The 12266-nt window shown below is 49.3% G+C and overlaps 1 protein-coding gene across 2 annotated transcripts; it reads left to right on the forward strand.

Annotated features, from left to right (window-relative positions):
• The first annotated feature begins 3468 nt into the window (after positions 1–3468).
• On the forward strand, positions 3469–11606 carry LOC115083439 (zinc finger protein 260-like). Of its 2 annotated transcripts, none has more exons than XM_029587256.1 (2): positions 3469–5119; positions 9478–11606. In XM_029587256.1, exon 2 carries the CDS (start codon positions 9639–9641, stop codon positions 11430–11432), a length of 1794 nt encoding a protein of 597 aa, XP_029443116.1. In that variant the 5' UTR covers positions 3469–5119; positions 9478–9638; the 3' UTR covers positions 11433–11606. The 2 variants fall into 2 exon arrangements, with proteins under 2 accessions (XP_029443116.1, XP_029443115.1); XM_029587255.1 differs by having other exon boundaries at positions 3469–5042.
• Positions 11607–12266: the final 660 nt, after the last annotated feature.

Consider the following 12266-nt stretch of genomic DNA (forward strand, 5'->3'; position numbering starts at 1 on the left):
TTGAAAGAGAGCATGCGCAGATGAGAGAGAGCCTCCCATTCAGATAACTTTATTGGCAGGACAATCACAGTCATGAAATGAAAAGGGGTAGGAAGGGAAAGCAGAATGAGAGGGTGGTGATAGTTTAGGGAAGGGGCAGTACCTCAGAGAGGCTGCTGGGAGCTGTAGTCACTGAAAGAGAGCATGCGCAGATGAGAGAGAGCCTCCCATTCAGATAACTTTATTGGCAGGACAATCACAGTCATGAAATGAAAAGGGGTAGGAAGGGAAAGCAGAATGAGGGGGTGGTGATAGGTCAGGAGGGGGCAGTACCTCAGAGAGGCTGCTGGGAGATGTAGGCATTGAGTCGGGGGGGGGGGGGGGGGGGGGGGGGGCGTGTCTGTGGCTGCCGCTCTTAAAGGCACAATGCCCTTTGGGAAAGCTCTGCCCAGGGCTGGCCCGGACCCTGCTTCTCTTTCCTTTGGGGGGTTTGATGAGGAAATGCTGTTTTAAAATGAAGTCATCCGTTTGCCTTGTGGGTCCCCCTGAATATTCAGAAACATTTGTTGGATAAAGGGGATGGAGCTGCCCCCCTATGAGGAAAGGCTGAAGGGGTTAGGGGGATGTGATAGAGGCCTTTACATTTCATGGGTGGAGTAGGACCTGTAAAAGTGAATTTTAAAAGTACAAAGAGCAGGGGACACACAATGATGTTATTTGCTACTACATTTAAGACAAATAGGAGAACTTTTTGTTTTTTTACTCAATGCAAAATTAAGCTCTGGAAATCGTTGCCTGAGGGTGTGGTGAAAGCTATTAGTGTAGCTGCGTTTAAAAAAGGTTTGGACAAGTTCCTGGAAGAAAAGTTAATTAACCATTATTAAGGTGGAGCTGCAGAAATCCCCTGCTTAATCCTGGCATCAGCAGCTTGCAACCTCTCTGTCCCTTGCGATCCTGCCGGGGACCTGTGACCTGGATTGGCCTCTGTTGATGGACCCTCAGTATGACCCAGCATGGCAGGTTCTTATGGAGCGAGGTGGCTCCCTGGGAGACTTGTGAGGAGCAGGTTGCAGTAGTCTAAGCCACCGCTTCTCAGCCCAGTCCTCAGGGCACATCTAGCCAGTCAAGTTTTCAGGATATCCACAATGAATATGCATGAGATAAGATTTGCATACAGCGGAGGCAGTGCATGCACGTCTATCTCTTGCATATTCATTGTGGATATCTTGAAAATCTCACTGGCTAGGTGTACCCCTAGGACTCGGTGGAGAAGCACTGATGTAAGCAGGAGGAGATGAGAGACTGGATAAGGGTTCTGGTACTGTGTTCACAACGGAAGGGATGGATTTTGAGCAGAAGGCCGCAAATGGGTCAGGTTTTTTTGGATAGTCCAAATGACTATGCATGAGATAATTATACATGCACACTGCCTCCACTGTATGCAGATCTATCTCATGCATAGTCATTATAGGTATCCTGAGAGCCCAACGTGTTTGCGGCCCTCGAGGGCTCGGCGTGAATACCACTGTTACAGAGAGAAAGAAATGGCACATTTTAGCAGTGTTCTGGATATGTGTAGAGAAGGAGAGAGAGGAGTCAAAGATGAGCCAAGTTGTTAGCTGAGGGACTGGGAGGATGACCGTGTTCCCCACAGAAATGGAGAAAAGAGGAAAGAGAAGGAGCTCTGTTGGGTCATGTTGAGTTTGTGCTGACAGTGGAGCTGTCAGACAAGCAGGATGAGGCTCGGGACTGGATTCCAGATGAAATGTCTGGTGTAGAGAGGTAAATTCCATATCCTGCAACGTGCATAAGGAATGCCATACTGGGTTAGACCAAAGGTGCAAACTTAGATTGTGAGCCCTCTGGGGTGGGAAATACCCACAGTACCTGAGTGTAATCTGCTTTGAACTGCCAAAAAGCAAAATAGAAATGAAATAAATGCATACATTTTATTATATTATTATATTATTTTTTATTTTATTTTATTTCATAGGGTTATTTCATTTTATATTTTTTTATTTTATTTTTTATTTTATTTTATTTCATGATATTTTATTTGATTTTAGGACATGTCGTTAAAGATTGCCCATTGTCTTATTGTAAACCGACATGAAGTGTATACAATATGTTCGGTATATAAAAATGCCAAAATAAATAAATAAATAAGCCCATCATCCTGTCTTTCACAGTGGTCAATCCGGGTCACCTGTCCCAGGCAGGATCGCAAATAACAAATCTAATCCTTGTTCCTCATAACCCAGGATAAGCAGAGACTTTCCCAGGTCTGTCTGGCTAAGAGTGCTTTATGGACTCTTCCTCCAGGAACCTGTACAGACTCTCTTTAAACGCAGCTACGCTAACAGCTTTCACCACATCCTCTGGCAACAAATTCCACAGTTTAATTGTGTGCTGAGTTGAAAAATACTTTCTCTGATTAGTTTTAAATGTGCTTCATGGACTATGCTCTAGTCCTACTACTATTTGAAAGAGTAACTACCCATCCCCTTTATATCTGTTCTGCCCCAATCATGATTTTATTAGACCTCTATTTATTTTTTTTAAATATCATCCGCCTATAATGTATAAACCATATCCCCCTTCAGCCGTCTCTTCTCCAAGCTGAACAGCCCTAACCTCTTCAGCCTTTCCTCATAGGGGAATTGTTCATCCCCTTTATCATTTTGGTCGCCCTTCTCTGTACCTTTTCTAATTCTGCTCTATCTTTCTTGAGATGCGGCGACCAGAGCTGCACACAATACTCAGGATGAGGTTGCACCATGGAGGGATACAGGGACATTATGACATTTTCCGTTTTATTCTCCATTCCTGTCCTGACAATCCCTGACCTGGTGCCTGCAGGGGATATCCTTAGCTAGATCAGTGCAGAGGAGAAGTACAGAATCACCTCTCTTATTGCATTTGTTGCTTTCTGTCCTTGCTTCTCTAGGAGCCACGGTGCATAAAATGAATGAGTAAAACCTGCTGTGCTTCTGTGCAAAATGCAAAGGAGATGGGCGCTGCACCTTCCCCGGGAGCTGAGCGAATGAGCAGGGGAAACTCAGAGCGGTCCTGGGGTGAAAGAGCAGCAGCCAGAGCCGGGCAAAAGCGTTTCCACTTCCCCTTCTGCACTTGCTAGCTTGTCCCTTTTTTTTACCACCCAATGTACAAAGTGTTAAACCCCGTTTCTTGACTTGTGCATGAGAAAAGCTCCACCAGTGCAGGACTTGCAGCTCCCGGCAGCCAGGGGAGGTTTCTGTCTGCCGCCCTCCCCCCCCCGGGATCCATGCAGGCAGAAATCAAAGGGCACATCTGGGAGTTGGACCCAGCACCTATCTGCCACGTGCCTGGAAAAGCAGGCGGAAGTAGAAGAACTACAAGTCCCATCAGCCCCAGGCCTGCCCTGCGTCAGCCGCCACGCCCCCTGCTGTTAGGCACAGTGAGAAACGCCCTCCCCAGCAGCAGCTGCATGCAATACCCAGAGTCCCTGGGCCCTGGTGGCAGCCATTGGAGGAGGGGATGCAGCATACAGAGAGAGAAAGTGTCAGACACGAGAGAGAGAGAGAGAGAGAGACATCCCTAGGAAGAGAGAGAGAGACAGGAGGGATACACACCATTCAGCAGCCGGACAGAGCGACCAGACAATCCTTCATAGAAAGAGAGGGACATGAAAGCATCCACACCTTCCTGCAGCCAGAGAGAGAGAGACACACACAAGCATCCATAGAAAGAGAGAGCCAGCAGGGATCCACGCCTTCCTGCAGCTGCAGAGAGAGACACACACACAAGCATCCATAGAAAGAGAGAGCCAGCAGGGATCCACGCCTTCCTGCAGCTGGAGAGAGAGACAGACAGGAGTGACACCTTCCTGCAGCCGGACAGAGAGACACACGCACAAGCATCCATAGAAAGAGAGAGCCAGGAGGGATTCACGCCTTCCTGCAGCTGGAGAGAGAGACACACGCACAAGCATCCATAGAAAGAGAGAGCCAGGAGGGATTCACACCTTCCTGCAGCTGGAGAGAGAGACAGACACACACACAAGCATCCATAGAAAGAGAGAGCCAGCAGAGATTCACGCCTTCCTGCAGCTGGAGAGAGAGACAGAGATACACACCTTCCTGCAGCTGGAGAGAGAGACAGAGATACACACCTTCCTGCAGCTGGAGAGAGAGACAGACAGGAGTGACACCTTCCTGCAGCTGGAGAGAGAGAGACACACGCAAAAGCATCCATAGAAAGAGAGAGCCAGCAGGGATTCACGCCTTCCTGCAGCTGGAGAGAGAGACACACGCACAAGCATCCATAGAAAGAGAGAGCCAGCAGGGATTCACACCTTCCTGCAGCTGGAGAGAGAGACACACACAAGCATCCATAGAAAGAGAGAGCCAGCAGGGATTCACACCTTCCTGCAGCTGGAGGGAGAGACACACGCACAAGCATCCATAGAAAGAGAGAGCCAGGAGGGATTCACATCTTCCTGCAGCTGGAGAGAGAGACACATGCACAAGCATCCATAGAAAGAGAGAGCCAGCAGGGATTCACACCTTCCTGCAGCTGGAGAGAGAGACACACAAGCATCCATAGAAAGAGAGAGCCAGGAGGGATTCACACCTTCCAGCAGCTGGACAGAGAGACACACCTTCCTGCAGCCGGACAGAGATACACATCTTCCTGCAGCTGGAGAGAGAGACAGACAAGCATCCATAGAAAGAGAGAGCCAGGAGGGATACACACCTTCCTGCAGCTGGAGAGAGAGACAGACACACACACAAGCATCCATAGAAAGAGAGAGCCAGGAGGGATTCACACCTTCCAGCAGCTGGAGAGAGAGACACACAAGCATCCATAGAAAGAGAGAGCCAGCAGGGATTCACATCTTCCTGCAGCTGGGGTGACAAACCACAGGAAGAGACAGGAATGACACACACGGGAAGGATACACACCTCCCAGCAGCTGGGGAGAGAGGAGACAGTCATAAAACGCACCTTCCTGCCAGTGCCAGCCAGCTCCTGGGGTGGAAATACCCTGCCCCAGCGGAGGAGGGACGGCAGGGACCTGCACAGGTAGGACTGCGCTCGTATCCGGGATCATTCACACCGCAGGCTGGAAGCGGGACAGCAGGATCCATTTTACTGAATAGGTATCGGTACCAAGTGTGTTCCCACCTTCCTAACCCGATTCCGTCTGTGCCCTGACTAATTAAAGATTCTCCTTTGCACGTCCCTGACACTCTCACATCTCTTTTCGCTTCACCTAAAGGGAAATCCCTGAGTAGATGTGACCCTTCATTTCGCCTTTTCACTTTTCACTTTGTGACCACTGAATTTCCCAATAGTGTGCACAGCCCTTCATGTACACTTTGTGCCTGAGGCTTGAAGAGAATGTAGTGGTGCCGCTTGAGTGCAACCCTTGCAAAGCACTTTGGGATGCAGTTTGCAAATAAGGCTCCTGAGATCTGGGTCAGTTCCCAGCAAACAGAAAAGTTACTGGAAGCTCGTTTCCTGCTCATTAAACAGAACACTGGGATCCTACGCACCAGGTTTGACATTTAGGAGACGTTCTCTGTAACTGGGTGCACGGTTGAGGCTGAGTGGAAATGCACCAGGATTGAGTGCAGGTTTGGGATTTAGGAGATGTTCTCTGTGACTGGGTGCACAGTTGAGGCTGAGTGGAAATGCACCAGGATTGAGTGCAGGTTTGGGATTTAGGAGACATTCTCTGTGATTGGATGCATGGTTGAGGATGAGTGGAAATGCTCCAGGATTGAGTGCGGGTTTGGGATTTAGGAGACGTTCTCTGTGACTGGGTGCACGGTAGAGGCTGAGTGGAAATGCTCCGGGATTGAGTGCAGGTTTGGGATTTAGGAGATGTTCTCTGTGACTGGGTGCACGGTTGAGGCTGAGTGGAAATGCTCTAGGATTGAGTGCGGGTTTGGGATTTAGGAGACATTCTCTGTGTCTGGGTGCACGGTTGAGGCTGAGTGGAAATGCTCCAGGATTGAGTGCAGGTTTGGGATTTAGGAGACGTTCTCTGTGACTGGGTGCACGGTAGAGGCTGAGTGGAAATGCTCCAGGATTGAGTGCGAGTTTGACATTCAGGAGACATTCTCTGTGACTGGGTGCACGGTTGAGGCTTTGTGGAAATGCTCCAGGATTGAGTGCGAGTTTGACATTCAGGAGACATTCTCTGTGACTGGGTGCACGGTAGAGGCTGAGTGGAAATGCTCCGGGATTGAGTGCAGGTTTGGGATGTAGAAGACGTTCTCTGTGTCTGGGTGCACGGTTGAGGGTGAGTGGAAATGCTCCAGGATTGAGTGCAGGTTTGGGATTTAGGAGACGTTCTCTGTGACTAGATGCACGGTTGAGGCTGAGTGGAAATGCTCCAGGATTGAGTGCAGGTTTGGGATTTAGGAGACATTCTCTGTGATTGGATGCATGGTTGAGGCTGAGTGGAAATGCTCCAGGATTGAGTGCAGGTTTGACATTTAGGAGACGTTCTCTGTGACTGGGTGCACGGTTGAGGCTGAGTGGAAATGCTCCAGGATTGAGTGCAGGTTTGGGATTTAGGAGACATTCTCTGTGATTGGATGCATGGTTGTGGCTGAGTGGAAATGCTCCAGGATTGAGTGCAGGTTTGACATTTAGGAGACGTTCTCTGTGACTGGGTGCACGGTTGAGGCTGAGTGGAAATGCTCCAGGATTGAGTGCAGGTTTGGGATTTAGGAGACATTCTCTGTGATTGGATGCATGGTTGAGGCTGAGTGGAAATGCTCCATGATTGAGTGCAGGTTTGACATTTAGGAGACGTTCTCTGTGACTGGGTGCACGGTTGAGGCTGAGTGGAAATACTCCAGGATTGAGTGCAGGTTTGGGATTTAGGAGACATTCTCTGTGATTGGATGCACGGTTGAGGCTGAGTGGAAATGCTCCAGGATTGAGTGCAGGTTTGACATTTAGGAGACGTTCTCTGTGACTGGGTGCACGGTTGAGGCTGAGTGGAAATACTCCAGGATTGAGTGCAGGTTTGGGATTTAGGAGACATTCTCTGTGATTGGATGCATGGTTGAGGCTGAGTGGAAATGCTCCAGGATTGAGTGCAGGTTTGGGATTTAGGAGACATTCTCTGTGATTGGATGCGTGGTTGAGGCTGAGTGGAAATGCTCCAGGATTGAGTGCAGGTTTGGGATTTAGGAGACATTCTCTGTGATTGGGTGCATGGTTGAGGCTGAGTGGAAATGCTCCAGGATTGAGTGCAGGTTTGGGATTTAGGAGACATTCTCTGTGATTGGATGCATGGTTGAGGCTGAGTGGAAATGCTCCAGGATTGAGTGCAGGTTTGACATTTAGGAGACGTTCTCTGTGACTGGGTGCACGGTTGAGGCTGAGTGGAAATGCTCCAGGATTGAGTGCAGGTTTGGGATTTAGGAGACATTCTCTGTGATTGGATGCATGGTTGAGGCTGAGTGGAAATGCTCCAGGATTGAGTGCAGGTTTGGGATTTAGGAGACATTCTCTGTGATTGGATGCATGGTTGAGGCTGAGTGGAAATGCTCCAGGATTGAGTGCAGGTTTGGGATTTAGGAGACATTCTCTGTGATTGGATGCATGGTTGAGGCTGAGTGGAAATGCTCCAGGATTGAGTGCAGGTTTGGGATTTAGGAGACATTCTCTGTGACTGGGTGCACAGTTGAGGGTGAGTGGAAATGCTCCAGGATTGAGTGTGGGTTTGGGATTTAGGAGACGTTCTCTGTGACTGGGTACAAGGCTGAGGGTGAGTGGAAATGCTCCAGGATTGAGTGCAGGTTTGGGATTTAGGAGATGTTCTCTCTGACTGGGTGCACGGTTGAGGGTGAGTGGAAATGCTCCAGGATTGAGCGTGGGTTTGGGATTTAGGAGACGTTCTCTGTGACTGGATGCACGGTTGAGGCTGAGTAGAAATGCTCCAGGATTGAGTGCGGGTTTGGGATTTAGGAGATGTTCTCTGTGACTGGGTGCAAGGTTGAGGCTGAGTGGAAATGCTCCAGGATTGAGTGCGGGTTTGGGATTTAGAAGACGTTCTCTGTGACTGGGTGCACGGTTGAGGCTTTGTGGAAATGCTCCAGGATTGAGTGCGAGTTTGACATTCAGGAGACGTTATCTGTGACTGGGTGCACGGTTGAGGCTGAGTGGAAATGCTCCAGGATTGAGTGCGGGTTTGGGGTTTAGGAGACGTTCTCTGTGACTGGGTGCACTGTTGAGGCTGAGTGGAAATGCTCCAGGTTTGAGTGTAGGTTTGGGATTTAGGAGATGTTCTCTGTGACTGGGTGCACGGTTGAGGGTGAGTGGAAATGCTCCAGGATTGAATGCGGGTTTGGGATTTAGGAGACATTCTCTGTGATTGGATGCATGGTTGAGGGTGAGTGGAAATGCTCCAGGATTGAGTGCAGGTTTGGGATGTAGGAGACGTTCTCTGTGTCTGGGTGCACGGTTGAGGGTGAGTGGAAATGCTCCAGGATTGAGTGCAGGTTTGGGATTTAGGAGACGTTCTCTGTGACTAGATGCACGGTTGAGGCTGAGTAGAAATGCTCGAGGATTGATCTACTTGGTGGGGGTCTCGCACTTTATGTCTGGGAGGGTATAGAGTCCAACAGGATAAAGATCATACAGGAGAGTAAATGCTCAGTGGAATCTATATGGGTAGAAATCCCATGTGTGTTGGAAAAGAGTATAGTGTTAGGAGTATACTACCATCCACCTGGACAAAATGGTCAGACAGATGATGAAATGCTAATAGAAATCAGGGAAGCAAAGCAATTTGGCAGTGCAATAATAATGGGAGATTTCAATTACCCCAGTATTGACTGGGTAAATGTAACATCAGGGACTTGCTAGAGACATAAAGTTCCTGGATGTAATAAATGATTGCTTCCTGGAGCAATTGGTTCAGGACCAACAAGAGAGGGAGCTATTTTAGATTTAATTTTTAGTGGAATTTTATTTATTTATTTATTTAAATTCTTTTAATATACCGATGCTCAAGACGAGGTCTTATCGTACTGGTTTACAATGGAACTAGGGGAAAACCAATTAACAACAATATAGAAGGTAAAGTTACATTGAACAGGGAGCATAAACATGGGCATTGGAAGAAAAGAGAGATTCAATGCAGGATTTGGTGAGAGAGGTAACAGTGGTGGGGCCACTTGTCAATAGTGATCATAACATGATCAAATTTAAACTAATAACTGGAAGGGGGACAATAAGTAAATCTGCAGCTCTAACACTAAATTTTCAAAAGGGAAACTTTGATAAAATGAGGAAAATAGAAAAATCTGAAAGGTGCAGCTGCAAAGGAATTGAATTCATCAGTAATGGATTCCTACAGATACGAGATAGATTGTAAGTCAATAGGTAAGAAAAGGGATACAGTAGGTAGGAATAAGGAACTTGGAACAATGGGTATAAATTTCATATATACAGTTAAGAACATAAAACTATGTCTCAATTTTTTTGTGTACAGATTTTTTGCCTACATATGGAAACTCTACCAACTTACATTGGACTCTACCAGTCATTAACACTCCCCGACTGACAGACAGAGTTCAGGAATCCACTAAAGTGTAAACAGCAATCCTCTGAAGACCTTCACCATAGGTAAAGAATATTCCACACATCATTAGCATGGCAGAGATGAAGGAACTGGAGACAAGCAGCTCATTGACGTCTGCCAGCTGTAAGGAAAGTTTCCAAGAGAGTGTTACGCTGCAGGCAGAGCAGAGCGCCTTCACTGTCAACCCACCGTTCCATGGGAACCAACGCGAGGACAGCGATCAAGAGAGCATTACGCTGCAGGCAGAGCCGAGCGCCTTCACTGTCAACCCACCGTTCCATGGGAACCAACGCGAAGACAGCATTCAAGAGAGCGTTACGCTGCAGGCAGAGCAGAGCGCCTTCACTGTCAACCCACCGTTCCATGGGACCCAACGCGAGGACAGCGATCAAGAGAGCGTTACGCTGCAGGCTGAGCAGAGCACCTTCACTGTCAACCCACCGTTCCATGGGAGCCAACGCGGGGACAGCGATCAAGAGAGCGTTACGCTGCCGGCAGAGCGGAGCGCCTTCACTGTCGACCCACCGTTCCATGGGAACCAACACGGGGACAGCGATCAAGAGAGCGTTACGCTGCAGGCAGAGCAGAGCACCTTCACTGTCAACCCACCGTTCCATGGGAGCCAACGCGGGGACAGCGATCAAGAGAGCGTTACGCTGCAGGCAGAGCGGAGCGCCTTCACTGTCGACCCACCGTTCCATGGGAACCAACACGGGGACAGTGATCAAGAGAGCGATACGCTGCAGGCAGAGCAGAGTGCCTTCACTGTCAACCCACCGTTCCATGGGAGCCAACGCGAGGTCAGCATTCAAGAGAGCACTAAGCTACTGGCAGATCAGAGCGCCTTCACTGCCAACCCACCAGGGAGCCAACGCGAGGACAGCATTCAAGAGAGATCTAGGCTACTGGCAGATCAGAGCGCCTTCACTGTAGATGCAACGTTCCATGGACGCCACCATGAGGACAGTTTTAGCCAGGTACCCCAATTCCTGAGTCAGCACAGCCTACATAGGCGGGATCGGCCATACCCCTGCTCCGAATGTGGGAAAAGCTTCCGCCGAAAAACTGACCGGGTGAGGCACCAGAGGATCCACACCGGGGAGACCCCATTTCCGTGCACAGAGTGTGGGAAGAGCTTCAATCGGAAAGAGAACCTCATCACGCACCAGAAGGCCCACGCGGGGGAGAGGCCCTTCCCCTGCACAGAGTGCGGCAAGAGCTTCCTGCAGAAGCAGCACCTCCTCACCCACCAGAAGACACACACGGCAGAGAAATCCTTCACCTGCGCACAGTGTGGGAAGATCTTCATTTACCGGCAGCATTATATCACTCATCAGCGCATTCACACTGGAGAGAGACCGTTTTCCTGCCTGGAGTGCGGAAAAAGCTTCAGCTGCAAGACTGGACTCACCACCCACCAGAAGATCCACTCGGGGGACAAGCCCTTTGCCTGCCACGAGTGTGGGAAGCGGTTCAGCGAGCAGCTGGACGTGATCATCCACCAGCGCATGCACACAGGGGATAAGCCGTACACGTGCATGGAGTGTGGAAAGAGCTTCAGCTGCAAGGACTACATGGTGCTGCACCAGAAGGTGCACACCGGCGAGGGGACCTTTATCTGTGCCGAATGTGGCAAGAGCTTCATCAACAAGCAGACCTTCAAGGTGCACCAGAGGACCCACACGGGGGAGAAGCCATTCACTTGCGTCGAGTGCGGGAAGAGCTTCATCCTGAACACGGGCCTCATTCGGCACCAACGCATCCATACTGGAGAGAGGCCCTACCAGTGCACGGCCTGTGGCAAGAGCTTCAACCAAAAGGGGAACCTGAGGACTCACGAGAAAATTCACACTGCCGGGAAGTGACGGCATTAAGCTTCTGGGAGGGGTGTGGCTGCTTCCAGCTGCTAAAGCAAAAAAGAGAACCTCTTTGATTGGCCATTTCTGGTCATACTCTTTCACTCATGTTGGGCCTGAAGCTCCAAAAGAAGGCCTATACGTGTGGGTTCTGTAACTTGATTCTGTAAAATAAATGTTTGAGTGGGAAAGATGTTTCCTAGGGTTGCCAGAGACCTCAGAGGTCCTATAGAATTGGAGCAAGATAGAGCTGGAAAGGAAGTTCAAGAGGTCTTATGGTTTATTCCCTGCCTCCACTTAGGACTGACCGTAGTGAAACAGGCCCATAATCTGCTCTTAAAACGTCTGGGGTTTTTTTGGTAACGTACCTATTCTGCCAGTTAGATTCAATAATGTGGGGCATGCTTTGAAGAGCGAGGCTCCATGGGATGGCCATTCTTACACCAAAAATAGGAAAAGAAAATCCATGAACCAAGGTATTTACCGAAGAGAAAGAAAGAAACATTCAACTAGAAACAATGCACATGAATCAAATCAAATATTTAGCATCCTGCGTCAAGTCACCACTATAGTCATCAGTCCCGAACATGCTCCCTAGACAGGGCTGGAGCTAGACTTTTGGGGGGCAGCACGAGACCCACAGGGTCCCTCCAGTAGGAGGGAGCTCTGTGCTGGGGGATGGAGGTGCAAGATAAAAGGTCTCCCTCCTAGGGCACCAGATATTCTTGCACCGGCACCATCCCTGGAAAACCAGTCCCAAGCATTGAAAAGAGAAGAAGGGATCGCGCTGATCTCGGCTTACACGGAGGACTCGCCCTGCCCTCCTCTGCTTCCGGCCGGGCG

Source organism: Rhinatrema bivittatum, chromosome 2 (genome assembly GCF_901001135.1).
Source record: "Rhinatrema bivittatum chromosome 2, aRhiBiv1.1, whole genome shotgun sequence".
NCBI lineage: Eukaryota > Metazoa > Chordata > Amphibia > Gymnophiona > Rhinatrematidae > Rhinatrema > Rhinatrema bivittatum.

Bases quoted from the DNA above. Each gene is read 5' to 3' on its own strand.
- LOC115083439 (XM_029587256.1), top strand. From the start codon at position 9,639: ATGGCAGAGATGAAGGAACTGGAGACAAGCAGCTCATTGACGTCTGCC.